This window comes from Physcomitrium patens, chromosome 26, assembly GCF_059467195.1.
Source record: "Physcomitrium patens ecotype Gransden chromosome 26, ASM5946719v1, whole genome shotgun sequence".
In the NCBI taxonomy this organism is placed as follows: Eukaryota; Viridiplantae; Streptophyta; class Bryopsida; order Funariales; family Funariaceae; genus Physcomitrium; species Physcomitrium patens.
Window position 1 is genome coordinate 5,844,124 of NC_143435.1, and position 18,139 is coordinate 5,862,262.

Sequence of the window (18,139 nt, forward strand, 5' to 3'; positions counted from 1 at the left end):
CGGCGTTTCATTTCGTCGTTTCTGTCCGATGTAACATGACAAGCATGTTCAACATGAAGCATGATGTGCATGCCCGAAGCTTCGCGTAGTTGGACACACTAGAACACATAGTTTATCTATCTATCTTGTTGAGGAACGTCGTGAAATTGCTTTCTGATTAGGTGAAGAGGATAATCCTAAACTTCCACCGCCATGCGTCGTTATGTTGCCCGTCGCCATCGATTCTTCACTTCGTCAGGGACTTGAAATTTTGTGTTGAAATTAAGGTTGCTCAATCATTCATTGTGACTCATGAACCGTGAACTTGGTGATGAGCAGGATGCAGAATTCAGGAGGTTGAAGCGTCAGTTAGATGTTATGGCGGACCCCAACTTGGTAGGGGGATTTTGTTCGTGACAAACTTGTGAAGATGGTGGAGGTGTCGTCGCTGTGAGTGCATGAGGTTGCTCAGAGGCTGGGTAAGTTGGGTTTAGTTTCGCTTCCAGAGCAGTTCAAAGCAGAGACGACAGCTAGCAAGCATGTTAGATCGATCCTAGGAGATTGTCTTAGAGGGAGCGATATGATTTCAGTAGCTCCACAGTATTGTTAGGAAAACTCACTATGTAGCACTTCGCCTCACTAAATTCTCAACAACACATACTAATGATTTTCATCCTGGAAATCTTGTAACCGTTCCAGACAGCGACTGTAACAAGGCAAGCATCCTAGGATTAGTCTGGAACAATAATATATATCAGGAAATCAAAAGGCATGAAGTTGTTGAATTATTGTGTGGTTTGACGAGAATTAGCGGATGTATGACCTCCCAATTGGATCACTGCGCTGCCGACAAACTGTACACCTATGGACACTTTGACAAAGTCCAAATTCCATAGAAATTTGGAGTATACCAAGCGGTCACGCCCTTTGAAATGAACATGGCTGTTCGATAAAATTGGGCACTTCAGCTTTAGGATACGACAAGCCGCGTATATTCTAGCTCACGAGTTTGCGGTTCAACCGGCGCCAGTGGTACCTCATTAGTTCCTAAACATCGCAACGATTCGAAGCCAGTTAAACGGAGTCCATTGGAGGGAAATCCCCTCCGTGCCGTTTGTCTGACGAATAGGACTTCCCTATGGCTGGTCAAATCCGCTAGTATAAATTGGCTTGTTCCAGTGCCCACTACACCAACACAAGATTTGTCATTGGGTTCATCACATCAGAATTCTCTTATATCGTTGCCATGAAGAACACCATGGCAACCTCAGCGAGTAAGTCCTTGATCAGGGATGCCATGGTCCATCTCAAGAAGCGAAACGGAGCCAGCTTCGCGCAGCTTCGCAAACACCTCGAGTCGAACTACGCCGCAAAATTGGATGCCAACAAAAGAAAGCTGTTGAGCTCTGCGCTGAAAAGCATGGTTCAATCGGGATCTGTAGAAAAGAAGGGTGCAGTGTACAAACTCGGCGTCCCAACGGCACAAGCGTCAAAAGGCCCGGCAGAGATCGCAGTGCCTAGTCGGCGACGACGCCGCAAATCTTCCAAGTCTCTCAAGGTTCGTCACAAACGCAAAGGTGGTAAGCGCAGAAGACACAGACGAAGACGAAGCAAACGAACCAAGAGCGGCAGAAAAGGGCACCGCAGACACAGACGAAGCAAACGATGCAAGAAAAGCAAACAATGCAAGAGTTAGAAGAGCACTATCGATTCTTCCCGTAAATGGCCAATTCGGTGTTTTATAACACCACCTTTTTTTGCAATCCATCAACTTCTGTCTGCAACTTGTTTCCAGGATCTACTGACCATGCTTACTTGATACTAGTTTGGTTGAAGAGACTTCCTCACTGTGCTGAGAAGTCAGCATCTGACCAGAAGCTAGCTGCAGCTCAACGTCGGTGGATCAGAAACGGCAGAATTTGCACCGATCTGCTTCACTGCAGGATTCCTACAAACTAAACATGAGAATTAGCTATGAATGTGCACAAGTATGGAGTGCAGTTTGTTATAGAATATGTTGGAATGATATCTGAATTCCTGGTGCTTTTTAGATCGAGAGCAATTCAGTTCTCAGCTTGCGTCACATGGGTATGTTAACCCCGTCGTAAGTGAAATGCCACTAATCAGCATCTTAAACCAGGTTTTGTTGATAAGAGAAGAATGGAGGTTTCATGATATGTATATAGAGATGCATCTACAAGCCTTGGGAGTGTTTGCTTCACTTAGGAAACAAAATTATAATAATGTTAATATGATACCATTAATGCACCAAGTATACCTTGTTTTTGTATAAAAGTTAATATATATATATATACTTGTGTGATGCCAAATTTTAAACCATGTATGATTTACACTATAAGGAGAACCTCAAAATTTTGTCTTGCAAGTAGTCAATTGTTTTGTGTCTTTATATGCATCCTAGCTATAATAATTGATATAATTAATAGTCAATTATCATTTAATTTAATTTAATTTAGTTATTAGGTCGAAATATCTAGTATTTTCATAAATTTTATTGTGAGGAAAAAAATAAACAAGAAAGAAAAATTGATGCTAAAGTTACTTATTTTAAAAAACTAAATTATGCTATTGATTTTGGCACCAAATGCAAAATTATTTAATTGCAAATGCTATTATTTTAATTTCATATAATAAATCGTACAATTATGTCTTTACAATACAAGATTTTAGCACAAGATGCTAAATTTGATGAAAATAGAAAACAAGAATTTTAAGATTGCAAAGTGCATTTAGATTTCAAAAACGGAAACCAAAAATATTCAGGCAATGACAAGAAACTTGTATTTACTATGATTGAAGCATTACCTTAAATAATAAATTATGTCTTCAAAAAAATCATTGCAAGTGTAGTTTATAGATCTTGGATATTTATTAGTGAGAATTTACACAAAACTCTGCAACCACAATATTTTAGGGATATGTTAAATAGACCAAGGTTTATACTAAATTGATCCACCCATCCTAACCAACATGAAAAAAAAAAGACCTCTATATTCATTTTTCCACTACTAGATCCAAAATCAATGAAAACCAACCATATTCATCTTGATTACCATATTCTTCATCATGGGCAAGTCAATTTAGTAAAAACCCACACCTATTTAAAATACTTTAATTTAATATTTTAAATACAAAATTTCTTTTAGACTTTACAATGTAATAGGAAGTGTGTAGTCAGTCTCCAATCCTATGACCAAAGCTTTAAAAAAACCAATTAAATGTACCAAGGTTATAAAATAAGCAACAGTAGCTCTGAAAACCTCACGGTAGCTTACTTGTCAAAGGAGCAACCCATTGAGTTGAATAAATACACCCAAAGATACAATATTACCAAACAAATACTTATAAGTATATATCGTCGTCGTCGTCGTTGCGCAAATACAGTGGGCAACAATTTACCGTCGTCACCGATAATCCAGACGCAGCGAATTCTCGCACGCACCACGACATGGCTACACGGACGTAGCGATTCCTCAGCACAAGCGCACTGGTGAACTCCGCCACCATCACCACCACCACAGGGCTGGATGGTGAAGATTCGCGCTGCGAGTCAACCGCCTGGAAGTCGTGTTTTGTGAAACCCTCGTTGCACCTTGAGGGCCATTGCTGTTGGATTCGTGTAGCGGATCGAGATTAGGGTTGGTGGTGATGGGGCAGTTGAACAGAGATTGGAGCTCGGGTGTCGGTCTTCGAGCGGCGTTGTGTGTGTTCGCGGTGGTGTTGGTTGCAGCAGCGGGAGCGGAGTCGAACGAGGACCGTGTCGCAGATCTGTTGTACATGCGATCGCAGTCGAAGGATGGCGTTATTCGGTTGGACGATAACAACTTCCGCCGGTTTATGTCGACGACCTCCGGACCGCGCCCGTACTCGCTGATCCTGTTTTTCGACGCCAGCCAATTGCACGCTAACACGGAGCTTAAGTTGGTGGAGTTTAGAAAGGAATTTGGGTTGGTCGCCACGGCGTATGCGAATCACAACAAAGGGACGGAGGCGGAGGGGAAAGTGTTTTTCTGTGACCTGGAATTCAAGCATATGCAGGGTGTGTTTCAGATGTTTGGGGTGCAATCGCTGCCCCATGTTAGGTCAGTGGCGTCGGGGAGCGGGGACCAGAAGGCGAGCGAGGAGATGAACCATGGCGAGTATCCTCGCACTGCAGAAGGTATCGCATCCTTCGTCATGGCCAAAACTAACCAGCAATGTGGTCCCATCGCGCGGCCTCCTCCTCTTTCAAAGCGCCAAACCTGGGCCCTCGCGATCTTGGTGCTGCTTGCTACTCCCTTTGCTGTGAAGATAATGGCTGCTCCTGATTCCCCATTACGGGAGCCTAGGGTTTGGTGTGGGGGCGCTTTGCTGATCTACTTCTTCAGTGTCTCTGGTGGCATGCACAACATCATCCGCAAAATGCCTCTCTTCATGCAGGACCGCGCTAACCCTGACAAGCTAGTGTTCTTCTATCAGGGCTCTGGGGTGCAACTTGGAGCCGAGGGGTTTGTTGTGGGCTTTCTGTACACATTGGTGGGATTGTTGATAGGTTTCGTGACCCACCTTGCTCCACTGATTCGTTCCAAAATTTTGCAACGGCTCTTGATGATCACCGTCATTACCATTAGTTTTATGGCTGTGAGGAAGGTTATAGCTCTTGATAACTGGAAAACAGGTTACTGGATCCATGCGTTCTGGCCGACTCGGTGGACGTAGAGTTTTTTGCTCAATAGAAATTCAGAGCCCAGTGCTTAGTGCACTCTTATCTCATTAATCTCCGCTAAGGAGGGTCTGTGCACTTCTGGCATTTTCTGGTGCTCTTAGTACAAATTACATTGTCACCCTAAGCAATGAGTTTCATGTTTGTATTGGTTGAATTGCCGCCTTATTTCAACATCGTTTTTAGTCCAGTACAGTGCATGAATATGAATTTGAGTAGGCTCTCCGACTTAGACTGGTATGGAATAAATGCTCTTGACAACAGTCTCGCACCCCGTCACAACCACATACGACTTGAGCTTTTGAAGAGTACCACACTGAAAATTATACAAATTGGTGTTCAATGTCTTTAATAACGCGACATTGGTAAAACTTGCTCTTGACAGCAAAATACGACACTGTTCCACATCTGCGAATTACTATATACGTATTGTACCGAAATGATACCATATTCTGACGAAGTACGTGTCACGTTGGAACACCTGTGCTTTTACGGCTTCCTCAAGTCTGTTCATCTGACAAGCACAAACCAAGGCACCCCCTGCTTCGGAATCGCCGCCATTCTTGACAATTGTCAGTACCTTGCGCTGCTGTTAGGGAATGACATGCTCGCTGTCGGAACCAGTTCACTTGTATGTGAGCTTACCGGCACCTTAATTTGTCTGAAAGATTGCGAATCGCGCTATAAGTGTCTGGTCTAGTTAGTTCGTGAGAGAGCTGAGCATAAGTTCACAACTCGAATTTCTTACAAGATATCTCGGATCAACGTTTACTTCCAGGTGAATGTTCGAAATTTATAGCAACAAGATGTTCTGCAGAAATGTGTGGGCTGCTGTTTTTACCATCGACCATTTCGCTCGTAATGTTTCTCGGTCAATCGGGTAATAGTGTTTCTTTATCTGTCATGATGAATCTTCCCAAAGTAAGATTTTCTTTGTGTCTGCTCCTTTTGAGGTTTGCGCTACAGTGAACAATTTCACGCTGGTGGTTTTCGCTCGTTTGCTGTAATTGTTTTTGATCGCTCAACCGCACACAACCGTTCGTTTCTTGTTTTGAAATTGGCTTGTCGCATCTGACTAGTAACCAAATTATTATACATTTGCACCAACAGTCTCTGGTGCCCGGAGGAGGTTTGTGGGCCTATGGCGAGCAAACCTGAACTGGAGAGATTGGTGTCAGCTACTGAGCGCACAGTCCTTGAGAAGAAGGAATTGGTGATGAACAATATCGAGGAGGAGAATAAGAATCTTCAAGCACCCGATGGTGAGGAGATCAAGGGTGGAGGTCTGCAACCCACGGAGGCACTTAAACAATTCTTTAATCATGTTTCTTTATTCTCTGCCCCAGGAATTAGCAATGCCGAAGGTGACCTGCGATCATCCTCCACTCTGCTCCTCGCATTGAGGACAGATTCAATTGCAGAATAAGCAATGGTTTTAGGGTTTAGCGTTCACTTTCTATGTGGCCTCTTGTATGCCAGCAATCAGAAAACTAGGTGAATCAGCTTTGTATGCACTGATAAGACAGTTTCTTCGTCTCCTCAGTGGTGGAATTGAGTATGACCGACACTATTGGTGCTGCCATCGAGAAATTATTTATCCAGAAGGTGATGGGTGCGCCAGTTCGAGATCCTCACCAAACTGGTAGTTTGCCATTGACGGATCAATACGTAGGCCTTCTCGATTTTGCTAGTCTTGTACTATGGGCTCTCGAGGTATTTTCCCTCACCTTCTAACCTCTGTGGTTTCTCCATTTCGTCAACAGCTCATCTTCTCTCTTGAGGTTGCATAGATGTTTGCATATTCCTTCGGCTGTCAGAATTGTGGTGTCAACGTTTATTGTGATTTTTTCTAGTTCCTCTGGCATTTGGGTTGTCTTTCAAATGTCCTTGGTTGATGGTTTGATTGTTTTATTGGTTTAATTTTTTGGAATTCATTTTTGTGATTTTTTGAATAATTATTTAGATTTTTATTTGATGTACAATATTTTTGACAAGAGTTTAATTTCTTCTTACTTGATGTGAAGAGATTTGAAGAAGCAGAAGCCGGATTAATTCATGAACCAAAGTTAACAACCCAGTCTCCTGAGAGCAACTTCCAAAGGGAAGGACCAAAGGAAAGTCGTGAAGACTTCTTTGGCCTTTTGGACAAACTTGACCATGTGAAATCAACACAGGTGTAAAATCATTAGGTTTGTCCAAATTCATATCAGATAGTAGGCCTTACACAAGTGAGGTTCAAATTTTCTTTTGATTCTGATCCATATCCAACTTGTCTGTGTAAAAACTATTGCATGCTGTACAGGTTAGTACCATGGCAAGCTCGTTTCGGTGGGGTCCCTTCTTTCCAGTCCGCCCGGAAGATACACTTCTTCATGTCTTGCTAATCCTCTCCAAACATCGGTTGAAAGCTGTTCCAGTTGTAGATGCTGAGTCTTCCAAGTGTGTGAGAGCCTTCATCACTCAGGTATTATACTGATCTCTTGTCTTGAACTTGAAAGTAGACCCAGGAATTAAATTATTTAACTTCTGAATTCACCCAGATCTGAAACTGAATCTCGATAGATTTTCCGAGAAATTTGTTGTTTAGGGACGGTACTGTCCTAATTTTGTGTTTAATGCATAGGTAGCGGTAATTGTTATAATGGAGTTCGATTGGTTAAGCTTTGTCTAATGTTTTTAGTCAAGAAGGTTTTAACATCTTTGTTGGTTGTGATTAGAACGTTGCATTACACCTGTTGCTACAGTGTGAAGGATTGCCCTGGTTTGAGACAATTGCCGGGAAGGAAATCAGAAATGCTGGGTGAGAATCTTGTGGAAATTTCTCGCAGTATGACATCACAAACCAAGAGATTGGTATCTTTGTTAGAGCACCAGACCTAGTTTCATTACTTCAAACCAAGCTGACAAGTACTCTGGGAGAGAATACCCTAATCAAGCTCTGCTGTTCAGGTTTGAAACTGAGTACAACGCAGAACAACTAGTGTTCGTGCACGGCGACGAGACCCTCGTGACAGCACTGCATGCCATGTGGAAGTATCGTATCAGTGGTGTGCCCATCCTCGACCGACCTTCGAAACGCCTCATTGGAAACATCCGCTACTGCGATTTGCTAATACTACTGGAAGACGCACAAGTGTTTTCTAAACGCAAGTATGCCGTCCATTCCCTCAACTCCAAACCATTTACACCGCCAACTTAGAACTTTCTCCTGCAACAGTGAGCTGAACTTACTCATGGAACTGCTAACTCTGAACGTCATGGGCAGTGAACTGCTCGCCCAGGATTTCCTGAAAGAGCATGCGGACGATGACGGAGACCACCTCCAGGGAACGCCCCTGCAAGAAGACTTCGGTGCTGCCATATCTGCTGCTGCACTAAGCCTCGCCAACGTCAAGACTCCCCCAATGCAGGACCCTGTTACCTTCAGCTCCAGCGACACCATGAAGGAGGCAATGCAGAAGCTGTTCAGAGCACGCAGCGACAGGGGCTTCATAGTGGATGATGTGGCTTCATAGTGGATGAGTGTAGTCACGTTGCGTGACATTCTGATGCAATTCGCTCCTCCTCTAGCAGAACCCTCTCCCGTGGGTGGATTCTTCGAGGGTGCGCTGCAGCTCACAGGTGCACACATGGGTCCAGGATCCATCGTTACTGTCGACAGCAGGTGATGATCAAAACCATGTTATACTGAGGGGACAGCGTTCAGGTAACTAATATTGAAGCTTGAGATTTAACCTGAGTTTATAGAATCTATAGAAGCTGTGCCATTGAAGCTTGGTTCTGACGTCGATGATGTGCCTGCTTTCAATGTGAGCTTGTAAATCTCAGAAGATTCTCGTCTCGCTGAAGTGCTACGACTGAGAGTATTGTGAACTCTTCTGTCAAAGTCGGAAAAAGCAAAGACCAGGAGCTTCTGTGCATGTAACGTATTTGTTCAATTTGATAAAAATATTTGTGTATGTATGTGCACTCTTTTAAGTTTTATGAATGTCTTCATATTTTGAACTTTTCTACATTAAACAAAAACAAAACAAACGTGTATTCAAACAAGGTTACCACCCTTGGTCACAATCCTTGTTCTATCAAAAGAGTCGCAGGGGTTAAAAAAGACTGCCAATGTGGATTTTGGATAGAACAAATATAATGGAATTAAAAAATTGAAAATATGTCTAAAAAGTGTAAAATTTGTTATAAAAAAATATATAAAAAAATACATGATAGATTTTTATTTATTTAATAAATGATTTGAAGTTTGTGATATTGAATAAACTTCTAGTATTATTATTTGAACACATTAGAAAAGATATCTGAACATTTAGAGATAATCATTAAACATAAATATATCCATATAAAAATTGAATGATATAGTAAAATACGTATATTAAAATATAAATCAAACCAAGTATTAAAAAAATAAACTAAAGAATTATTAGTTTATTTTACTTCAATTTTAAACAATTGTTAAGAGACATCTTTTTGTAACAAAACTTACAAATTATAGATTTTTTAAAAATGAAACACCTAAAGCAATTCAAGGCATGACATAAAAGATAATTTAAATGAACATATAATATATTTTATACAATGAGTCATATAAAGATCATACTAAGATTGCTAGGCTAATCATAATTTTAATCATACAAACTAATTTTACATTCAAAATATCATTTGAAAAACAAATAAAAATAAACAAAATATATATAATACATATGTTTGTGTCAACTTCCAAAACTATCAAAGTATATGTATAAATACATATATAAACATACATACATATATGAAAAAATACATATCTTAATGAAATCTCTAGTCTAAAGTTAATAAATAATAATATTTGCATCAAACAAAGATCATAATTTAATACAAAAAACTTGCATAATTTATAGACAACCATGACATAAAGTTTCTACACATAAAATGCATATAGTTTGTGCTCAACCAATATAAGTGTAATATTAAGTACAATATATATTTCATTCATACTTGAAAATTCTTTCATTTAAATCTATTTTGTTCTTTGCAACATGATAAAACTTGAAAAGTTGAATTCAATTCTCTAAATGGAACAATATCATACACAAATTACTTTGAATAATTTGGTGTGTTGAAAAAATTTAGCAATTTTTTTATATCATCCCACCATGTAACTCTTGGTCCACCTTTAAATAATAAACATTGAAGTTGTTCTAACTCTTGTACTTTAACTTTTATAGATTTTATACTATTTAGAATAATAACAAGACTTTAGACAATACTATTAGGAGAAAAAACAATATTATGAAAGAACTTAATATATCCTTACAACATGAAGTTTTGTGGATATGTATAAATTCATTAGAAGAGTTGGAATGAATGATGTTGTGTGTGCTTGATCTTGGAATGAATGAAAAATATATTACTAAGTTTGATAAATGACATCTTATTGAATATATCTTTCAAAAGAATGAATTATAAATCCTACCGAAAAAAATTCTATAAACCAAAGAACTTGACAAAAAAATCTTATAAGCTGAACTATATTAATAAACTGTAGATGAGGTACAAACACAAAATCCTATAATTGTCTTATAAAATTGGAGAAAAAAGAAAAAAGAAAAAAAACAATAGCTATGTTCTTATTACATGATTTTGTGAAGTACACATGAAAAATCCCCTTTGAAATAAGAAATCAATTAGAAAACAAAAAGTAACATGTTATAATGTTGTATAGCATGATTTTCTATTTGAAGATATATTAGGTACCTAGTTATAGGAAGTTTAGCTTTAACTTATTAGCCAAGCTCTAATAAGTGATTTATTCTTATTATAGAAGATAAATAAATATAATAATATTAAAAGATATTCTACTAATAAAATCTTTAATATTTAATGAATTTTATATATAAGGATCTCTAAATTATCAAGAAATTTCCTAACATCCTTTACTATACCAAATCATAACTAACCATTTGCCAGTAAGTTAGATTTTCAATAATTCCAAAGAAAATTCATAAACTTCTTTTAAAAACTCATATTTACATCATGATTTTTTTATAGCTCCATATCTCTATCTTTAACATAAATATAAAGTCTTGGCTCTCAAAAACCTCCTTACTTTGCATAAAAAGCTAAAATTGTAGGAAATTCCTTTTAATATATTTTTTTCTTGTAAAAGATTTTTTCTCCTCGAACTTTAGAATTTTATATTTCTTGATTAAATTTTTTAATTTTTTTCAAATTTCCAAATAATATTTTCTTTATCCTTACGCTTTACCACAAAAAAAATTAACCATAAATTTCTTATAAATTGTTTGACATCTTAGAAATCCTAGTATATGCTCTAAATCCTAATTTAGAAGCACTTGATTACTATTTTCTTCATATCTCAAAAACCCAAAATTCAAATGCCACAAAATTTAATATATAGCTTAATAACATAATAATACACATTCGCATAAAATTTTAGCCAAAGATTTGTCTGAAGGCCCAAGATATGGTTAGATCCAAATCCCTCATGAAATTGGTTCTCTGACAAACCACAATTTCAAAGCACTATTTTAAAGCAATTATTACTCATCCAAATCAACTCGAAATCTTTCAATATAATTTCAAATTTTTGCTTCAATCAACAATCCAATTGCCTAATCCGATCCTCCAAAGCCCTTCATATGCCTAAGCTGTGCCCTAAAGAGTGATAGTAGGTACAAAATCAATATCTTGACTTTGAGCACTTATATCTCCTTCATAAAAATTCCAAATCACAAAAAATGTTCACCAAAATCATATCCTAAATCCAAAATTTGATGATCTTAATCTTTGATGTTTGAATGCTAATAAAACAAAATAACCCTAATTTCTAATAAGGCCTTGAACAACTTCCTTGAAGTCCATTGTGCATTAATTTTGGCTAATAGGAATGGAAATTTTCATCTTCCATCTCCATTGATTCATGTCATTGGCATAACTATTTTTTTTTATATAAAAATTATTCTTTAATCTTTTTTCTAAAATATTTTACATAGTATGTACACTAAACATCAAATAAAAGAAACAAAAAATAATTTTAATAGTCATCAATATCTAAAAAAGGTAGCTCTAAATATATAAAAACTATTATTACCATAAAATCAATTTTAATAATAGTCCTTTTAAATAAATTAATTTAAAATAGTAATCTAATTATATTTTATAATCAACTAAAATTTTAAAAAAATACTTCTTATTATATTTTATAATAAATTAAATATTAAATACATATGTACATTATTTTTGTATGGTATTTTAAGAATTGAACTCACAACATCTTATACCAAAAGCCAAAATCATACCACTATACTAAAAGCTTGTAGATCATATTGAGGTATCAACAACTTCTAAAAATGCTTGTCTTTTGATATTTGCAATCAATCTCTTTTGTCGACTCATCTTAAATTTGGCAAATTGCCATCTTATTATTATCTTCCATCATTTATAATTCTTCTACATAACTTCCTCTAAACACCATCTGTGAGTCAATTTTACTCATGTTGCTTCAAAGTCAATGCTCTACGTTCAAACTTGCTAAATCATGTTTCAACTAAAATCCACTTACAATGTTACAATGTCCATGCTTTAACCTCCCTCTTAAGCTCAAATATTAAATTTTATCAACAATCAATAGTCAAGAATAAGTAAATATCTTAAACATCCCACTATATTGCTTGAGCTAGTCCAATACATAATTCTTTTTCTTGTAATCAAAATTAGCTACACAAGATTCATCTTCTAAATTAGGTATCTTAAATAAGAAATTTTTTTATAATATACAAGTTTTTGAAAGTTTATAAAAGATTTTTTAAAAATTTCTATTCATCTTTAAAAAGAATTATAAGAAAAGAAGTTTGAATCATTTTGTATAATGTCAAGAGCATCTATGTAATATTTAAAGATATAAGATTTACTATGATTGGTCTTAAAATAGCAGAAAATAATTTTTAATTTTAGTAAAATTTCAAACAACAATGAATTAGTACAAAATAATAATCTACATGTGAAGGTAAATTTCTCTCTCATTTCAAATTACAAGATGGCTTCAATTAAGAGTTACTTGTAATTGGTGGTGTGAAGTAGAAGTAGCAATAAACAAGAACAAAAGAACAACAACACAAGACAAGTAAAACAAGTACAATCAAGTAATTTTACACTACAAAACTATTCTCAATTTGTTCAGTGGATTTTTATTCAAAAAAAATAAAAATAAAAAAGTAAAAAATATATTTTTAGATAGATATTTTTTTTTTATCTTTGAATGGCATAAAATTCATTTAATTTCAAGTTACTATGAATAAATTATAATAGATTAAAGATAAAATATAAATAATAGAAAAATTAAGTGAATAATTTTTACCTCAAGGATAACTTGCTTAAGAAATCAGGACCTCGAGCCTCACCAAGGCTCACAAGTAGTGTATATTGGTCGTCCAAAGAGGCCTTGATGCCTTGGTCTTATCTTCCTACCTATATCTAAGGTGCTACAACCCATATAGGAATTGTGCACTTCTCTTCCTACAAGGACTATATTAGCTGTTGGTCCTCCTATTTTCTAGTAATTAATCTTTTTTTTTTTTTTTTTTTTTTTTTTTTTCATTTTTGACTTCACCATGGTATTCAAAAATATCCAATTAGCCTAGAAACCTTGTATAGTCTTCAATTCTTATTTCATTTCTTCATAGTGGCTCTCAAGGTGTCACGGACATATACATCTAAGGTAATAATTACATGTATAAGGTAGAAGTAAGTAAAAGTAGATAAAAGTAAATTAATTCTATAGTATTTGATATAGAAGTGTGATTGCTCGTTTTACTTATTCCAAATTAATCTAATGGAAATAAACTCGTATAGAGGGATTTGAACACGGGGAATGACTAGTTGCTTAAGCGTTCACGTTAAGGTCACACAATCAATTACCTCCTGAATGTATCATCTCTATTTCTAATATCTGAATACACAAAGAAACTATAATCTCCTCCTTCACCTTATCGGTCTCTTCCTTATAGCAATTCAGTCATACCAATAACTGTTATTTCCACCAATATATTCACCCTCATAATCTCTAACTGTATTACTGCGCCCTCACAACTTTCACCACACAATTGCCTTCATTCCAATCACTAGAATTCTTCACATAGAACTGCCATTCACATTATGGTGTTTCACACAAACACATACTCATTCTCTCTGCTAAACTACAATCAGATTTCAGCATTCAATCTTTCTTCTTTTCAAATAATACCAATCACATTTCCATTCCATAATTCACTTCACAATATTTAGAAATTCTCAATCCTCTTATTCAAAGAAAATAAAAAACAAAAGAAAAGAGATAGAACCAAGCTTATTCCAGCTTACACTATCACAACGATGGCCCTCGGCTCATGACTATCACAGTCTGGCACCCTAATTAACTTCTAGAACTCCTATATACTTTCCCCTGATTTTCCAGATTTTAATCATAATTCTATAATTAACCACTTTTAATAACTAAATCACTCATTCGTCCTTCTGAATTTCCTATTATATGGACTATTAATATATTTTACCAATATCTTTAAAAAATGAATTAATATCTATTCTACATAGCCCCACTCCTATCTTTGCAACGTCCTCGCAAACACTCAATTGATACATATCTAAAAAGTACTTCACAAATCTCCACAAAATTACTAGTTCCTCTAGCCCACCTAATTAATCAATTGCAGCAGTATTTGTTATTGGTTCCACCGATTTCGGTTCCAACTGTAAATCTTCGTCGTCCTCCAATCCTTCCATCGCCTCTTGCCTCAACTGAGCTGAAAGGTCTTCATTGTACTTGCCCAGTTCATGTACTTGAGCTTCCAATTTCAGGATCTGAGCATCTCTCAATTCCAATTGGATCTGAAAGTGACTCCTCTCTTCTGGAACTTCAGGAACTGTCAACGTCGATACTTGTGCTTGACCAATATTGACTAAATCCTCTACCAATCTTGTCACCTCGACGTTCAAGGCCTCAATTTCAGTCCTTAACTGCTCCATTTCATATTTGTATTGATCACTCAATACCAATTTCTCTTGCGCCAATAACTCGGCCTTTTCTCGTTCTATTACCAACTGACCCTTCACTTTTTTCAGTTCCAAAATTGAATGACTGCAAGCCCGAAATAGTTCTTGCCTATGGGTCTCCACCATGCATTCTCTTTCTTTGTCCCAAGCTTCCTGTTGTTTCTCAATTTTTCGCTCCAATAGTAGCTTGGATTCCGCATTCGCCTAGATGATCCGTTCTTGCTCTTCAATTCTTCGGGTCTGCTTTGATATCACCTTTTTGCTTGCCTCTAATTCCTGTTTACCACTGCCCTCTACATCCAATCTTCGTACTATGCAATGTATTTGCGAAATACACTTCAATAGAGCATTTTTAAGATGTACGCCTTTCGGTAGCCGGCCTTGTGGAAATGCTAACTGATTGATATCTAACAATGTCGGGACTTCATTCTCTTCCACCACCAAACGAATCGGATCCATTTGCGGTGCCATAGGATGACTAGATTCTTCAATTTCATGTATTACTTCCATTGTATTGACATTCTGTGCCAAAAAATTTTGTTCTCACTGCGGAGGCACTAGCACTGATTCAGAACTTCCCTCTACTGGTGATATTTGCTACAATGTGTATGCGATCACAGCATACACATAATTGAAACATAGCAATGCTGTAAACTTTCCTATTTTTGCATGAATACGGGTTGCTACATAAGCTGCCCAATTGAACACCATCCCTTCAAACGTCCCTACCGCTACAAACATTAACCGTCTTGACATATATGTGTTGTGTCAATACAATCCTAGACTCCTTACCATGAAGCACAATCATTTGATGAGCTCTGATGTAATTGCCTTAGCCGTCTGCCAACCTTGGTTCTTTTCAAATGATGACATGCTACCTTTGAAATAACTTCTTGGTCGAAAGTCACTACACTCCTCATTGTTAACTCTTAACTGGAACTACTACTCTCGAAAACACAAGAAATACAAGAAAATGGCACTCCAGCCAACCTAAAACAACACCACAAAATGACTTTAACTGGTGCCCCACTCCTATTCTTTTACTACTTGGTGATAATGACAATATGTTACCCCTACTATCCGTTTTTCACCTCCGTCCCATCTCACACATTAGTAATTATTAATTATCCTTTTAGCCGCCTCTACACCCTAACGCATTTAATTAGGTCTATCCTAAGTACATTCGACGTGATCTCCTCTAGAAATTGAAAAATCCGTTCTGGATTTTATATATGATATAATCGTAATCGATTCCCGTTAATGCGGGTACTGAATCGATGACCCATGAAATCCTTCAATTGAACAGACCCATTGAAAAACCCTTCAATCACACGATATGGCCTGTGCCAGCAAACTTGAAATTTGCTCGAAAAATGATTAAACCTGCTATCATACAACAATACCAAATCATTGGGCATAAAATTCTTCGGACGCAGTTTACTATCATAGTAACTCTTTTGCCATTTTTGAGTTGCTTACATGTTGAAGAGAGTTGTAGCCCATATTTCATCCAATTTGTGCAACTCTGCCAACTGATATTGGAGTGATTTCTTATCTCCAAGACGTTCATCCAACGCAATGCGCAAACTCTCAACTTCCAATTCAATTGGTAATATTGCTTCTTGCCCGTACACCAACTGGAATGGTGTGGAATTGGTAGTCACTTTATATGCAATACGATACGCCCACAATGTCGCAAATAATTTAGTATCCCAATCCGTTCCCGTGCCCAAAATTATTTTGGTTAAAATCTTACATAGAATACCATTGGTCTTTTCTGTCTACTCATTGGCCCGAGGATGATATGGTGTTGTTTTCTTGTGCTTGATTTCGTATGTGTTCGTCAAGGCTGCTATGGTAGCATTTATGAAATGGATGCCGCGATCGCTAATCAATTCTTTTGGACATCCAAATTGAGTGATAATATTCTTGTATAGAAAAGTGGCCACCATACTAGCATTATCATTACGGGTAGCAATAGCCTCCGCCGATTTGGTTACATAGTCTGTGGCGACTAAAATATACCGCTTTTGTCCATGTCTCGATGCTGGTGTAATGGATCTAACAAAATTAATTCCCCATTTCTCAAATGATGTATGTGCCAAGATTGGTACTAACAACATCGTTGAAGTACCCGTGGGTCAACCAATTCGTTGACAGGAATCACAACGACGAACAAATTGGTGCGCATCAAAAAACATTGTGGGCCACCAATATCCGACCATTAAAGCCTTGCGAGCAGTACTATCTCCCGCGAAATACCGACCACAACTATCAAAATGACATCCCTCTAATATCGATTGTACTTCAATGGGAAAGATGCAATGGTATAGAATTCTATCCCGGCCTTGCTTATACAAGGCGTCTCCCATCATCGTATATGGTATACTTTTTAAAATCAATCGTTTCTTGAGTTTCTCACTACATTTAGGTAGAAATGTCTGAAATGTCAGATATTGAATCAATTCACTATAGTTGGTTGTAATCACTTTGACGACAAATAACTGTGCCTCAGGAAGTACATCACTAATAGGCTCATTATCCAAGATATTAGACAATCGGGACAAGTGATCCACTTTGGCATATTTCTTTCTTGATCGTACACTGATAGTAAAATTAAATTCTTGAAGTAATAACACTCATTGAGCAATGCGTCCACTCAATTGAGGCTTATTAATCATGTATTTGAGGGCATCATGATCCACATAAAAGACAAATAGATACCCAAGCAAATAGTGCTGAAATTTTTGAACCGAGTATATCATATCCAATGCTTCTTGTTAAATAGTAGTATAATTACGTTTGGCAACCACCAATTACCGACTAGCATAATAGATAGGATGATCCAGACCCTAGTCATCCTTCTGACTTAGCACCGATCCAATAGCCACATTGGATGCATCAACATACACATAAAAGGGCTCGGTCCAACGAGGGACCACCAATATTGGTGCAGAGACCAATTTTGACTTCAATGCTTCAAAGGCATGGTACACTCCATGGTCCAGATGGGACTAGTCCCATCTAATGGAGGTTTCTTTAGTAAGTTCATTAAAGGTTGACAAATAACTGCAAATAAACAAATAAATCATCAATAATAATTGACATGGTCGATAAATCCTCGAACACCAAAGTCCATCTCTGGTTTGAGCAAGTTTATTATATGTGTCACTTTGTCTGGATCCGTAGTGATACCACGGCCAGAGACGATATGTCTCAATAATTTTCTTGACGGAATACCGAACTGATACTTATTTGAGTTCAACAATATCCCAAACTTAGCGCATTGAGCCAAGCATTTGTCGAGACAATTAAGATGATCTTGTTTTGTACTGAATGCACAGAAGTCATCTAAAAAGATCTCTATAAACAGCCGGAGAT

General features: G+C 37.0%; 2 protein-coding genes and 1 long non-coding RNA gene across 5 annotated transcripts; all 3 read left to right on the forward strand.

Annotated features, from left to right (window-relative positions):
• On the forward strand, positions 1–661 carry LOC141044985 (uncharacterized). The gene is made up of 2 exons (XR_012216833.2): positions 1–161; positions 319–661. It is a non-coding gene; the product is annotated as an uncharacterized LOC141044985 (long non-coding RNA).
• A 2,631-nt stretch (positions 662–3,292) lies between these two features.
• LOC112277812 (putative dolichyl-diphosphooligosaccharide--protein glycosyltransferase subunit 3B) lies at positions 3,293–4,829 on the forward strand. Its single transcript, XM_024510557.3, has one exon. The coding sequence runs from the start codon at positions 3,649–3,651 to the stop codon at positions 4,696–4,698; it is 1,050 nt and encodes a 349-aa protein (XP_024366325.1). The 5' UTR covers positions 3,293–3,648; the 3' UTR covers positions 4,699–4,829.
• A 404-nt stretch (positions 4,830–5,233) lies between these two features.
• LOC112277809 (SNF1-related protein kinase regulatory subunit gamma-1) lies at positions 5,234–8,661 on the forward strand. 3 transcript variants are annotated; one of them, XM_024510551.3, is made up of 8 exons: positions 5,234–5,480; positions 5,813–6,066; positions 6,246–6,415; positions 6,727–6,876; positions 7,005–7,166; positions 7,420–7,502; positions 7,652–7,852; positions 7,968–8,661. In XM_024510551.3, exons 2-8 carry the CDS (start codon positions 5,844–5,846, stop codon positions 8,215–8,217), a joined length of 1,239 nt encoding a protein of 412 aa, XP_024366319.1. In that variant the 5' UTR covers positions 5,234–5,480; positions 5,813–5,843; the 3' UTR covers positions 8,218–8,661. The 3 variants fall into 3 exon arrangements, with proteins under 3 accessions (XP_024366319.1, XP_024366318.1, XP_024366320.1); XM_024510550.3 differs by having other exon boundaries at positions 5,346–5,582; XM_024510552.3 differs by lacking the exon at positions 5,234–5,480 and adding an exon at positions 5,491–5,623.
• The last annotated feature ends 9,478 nt before the right edge of the window (positions 8,662–18,139 follow it).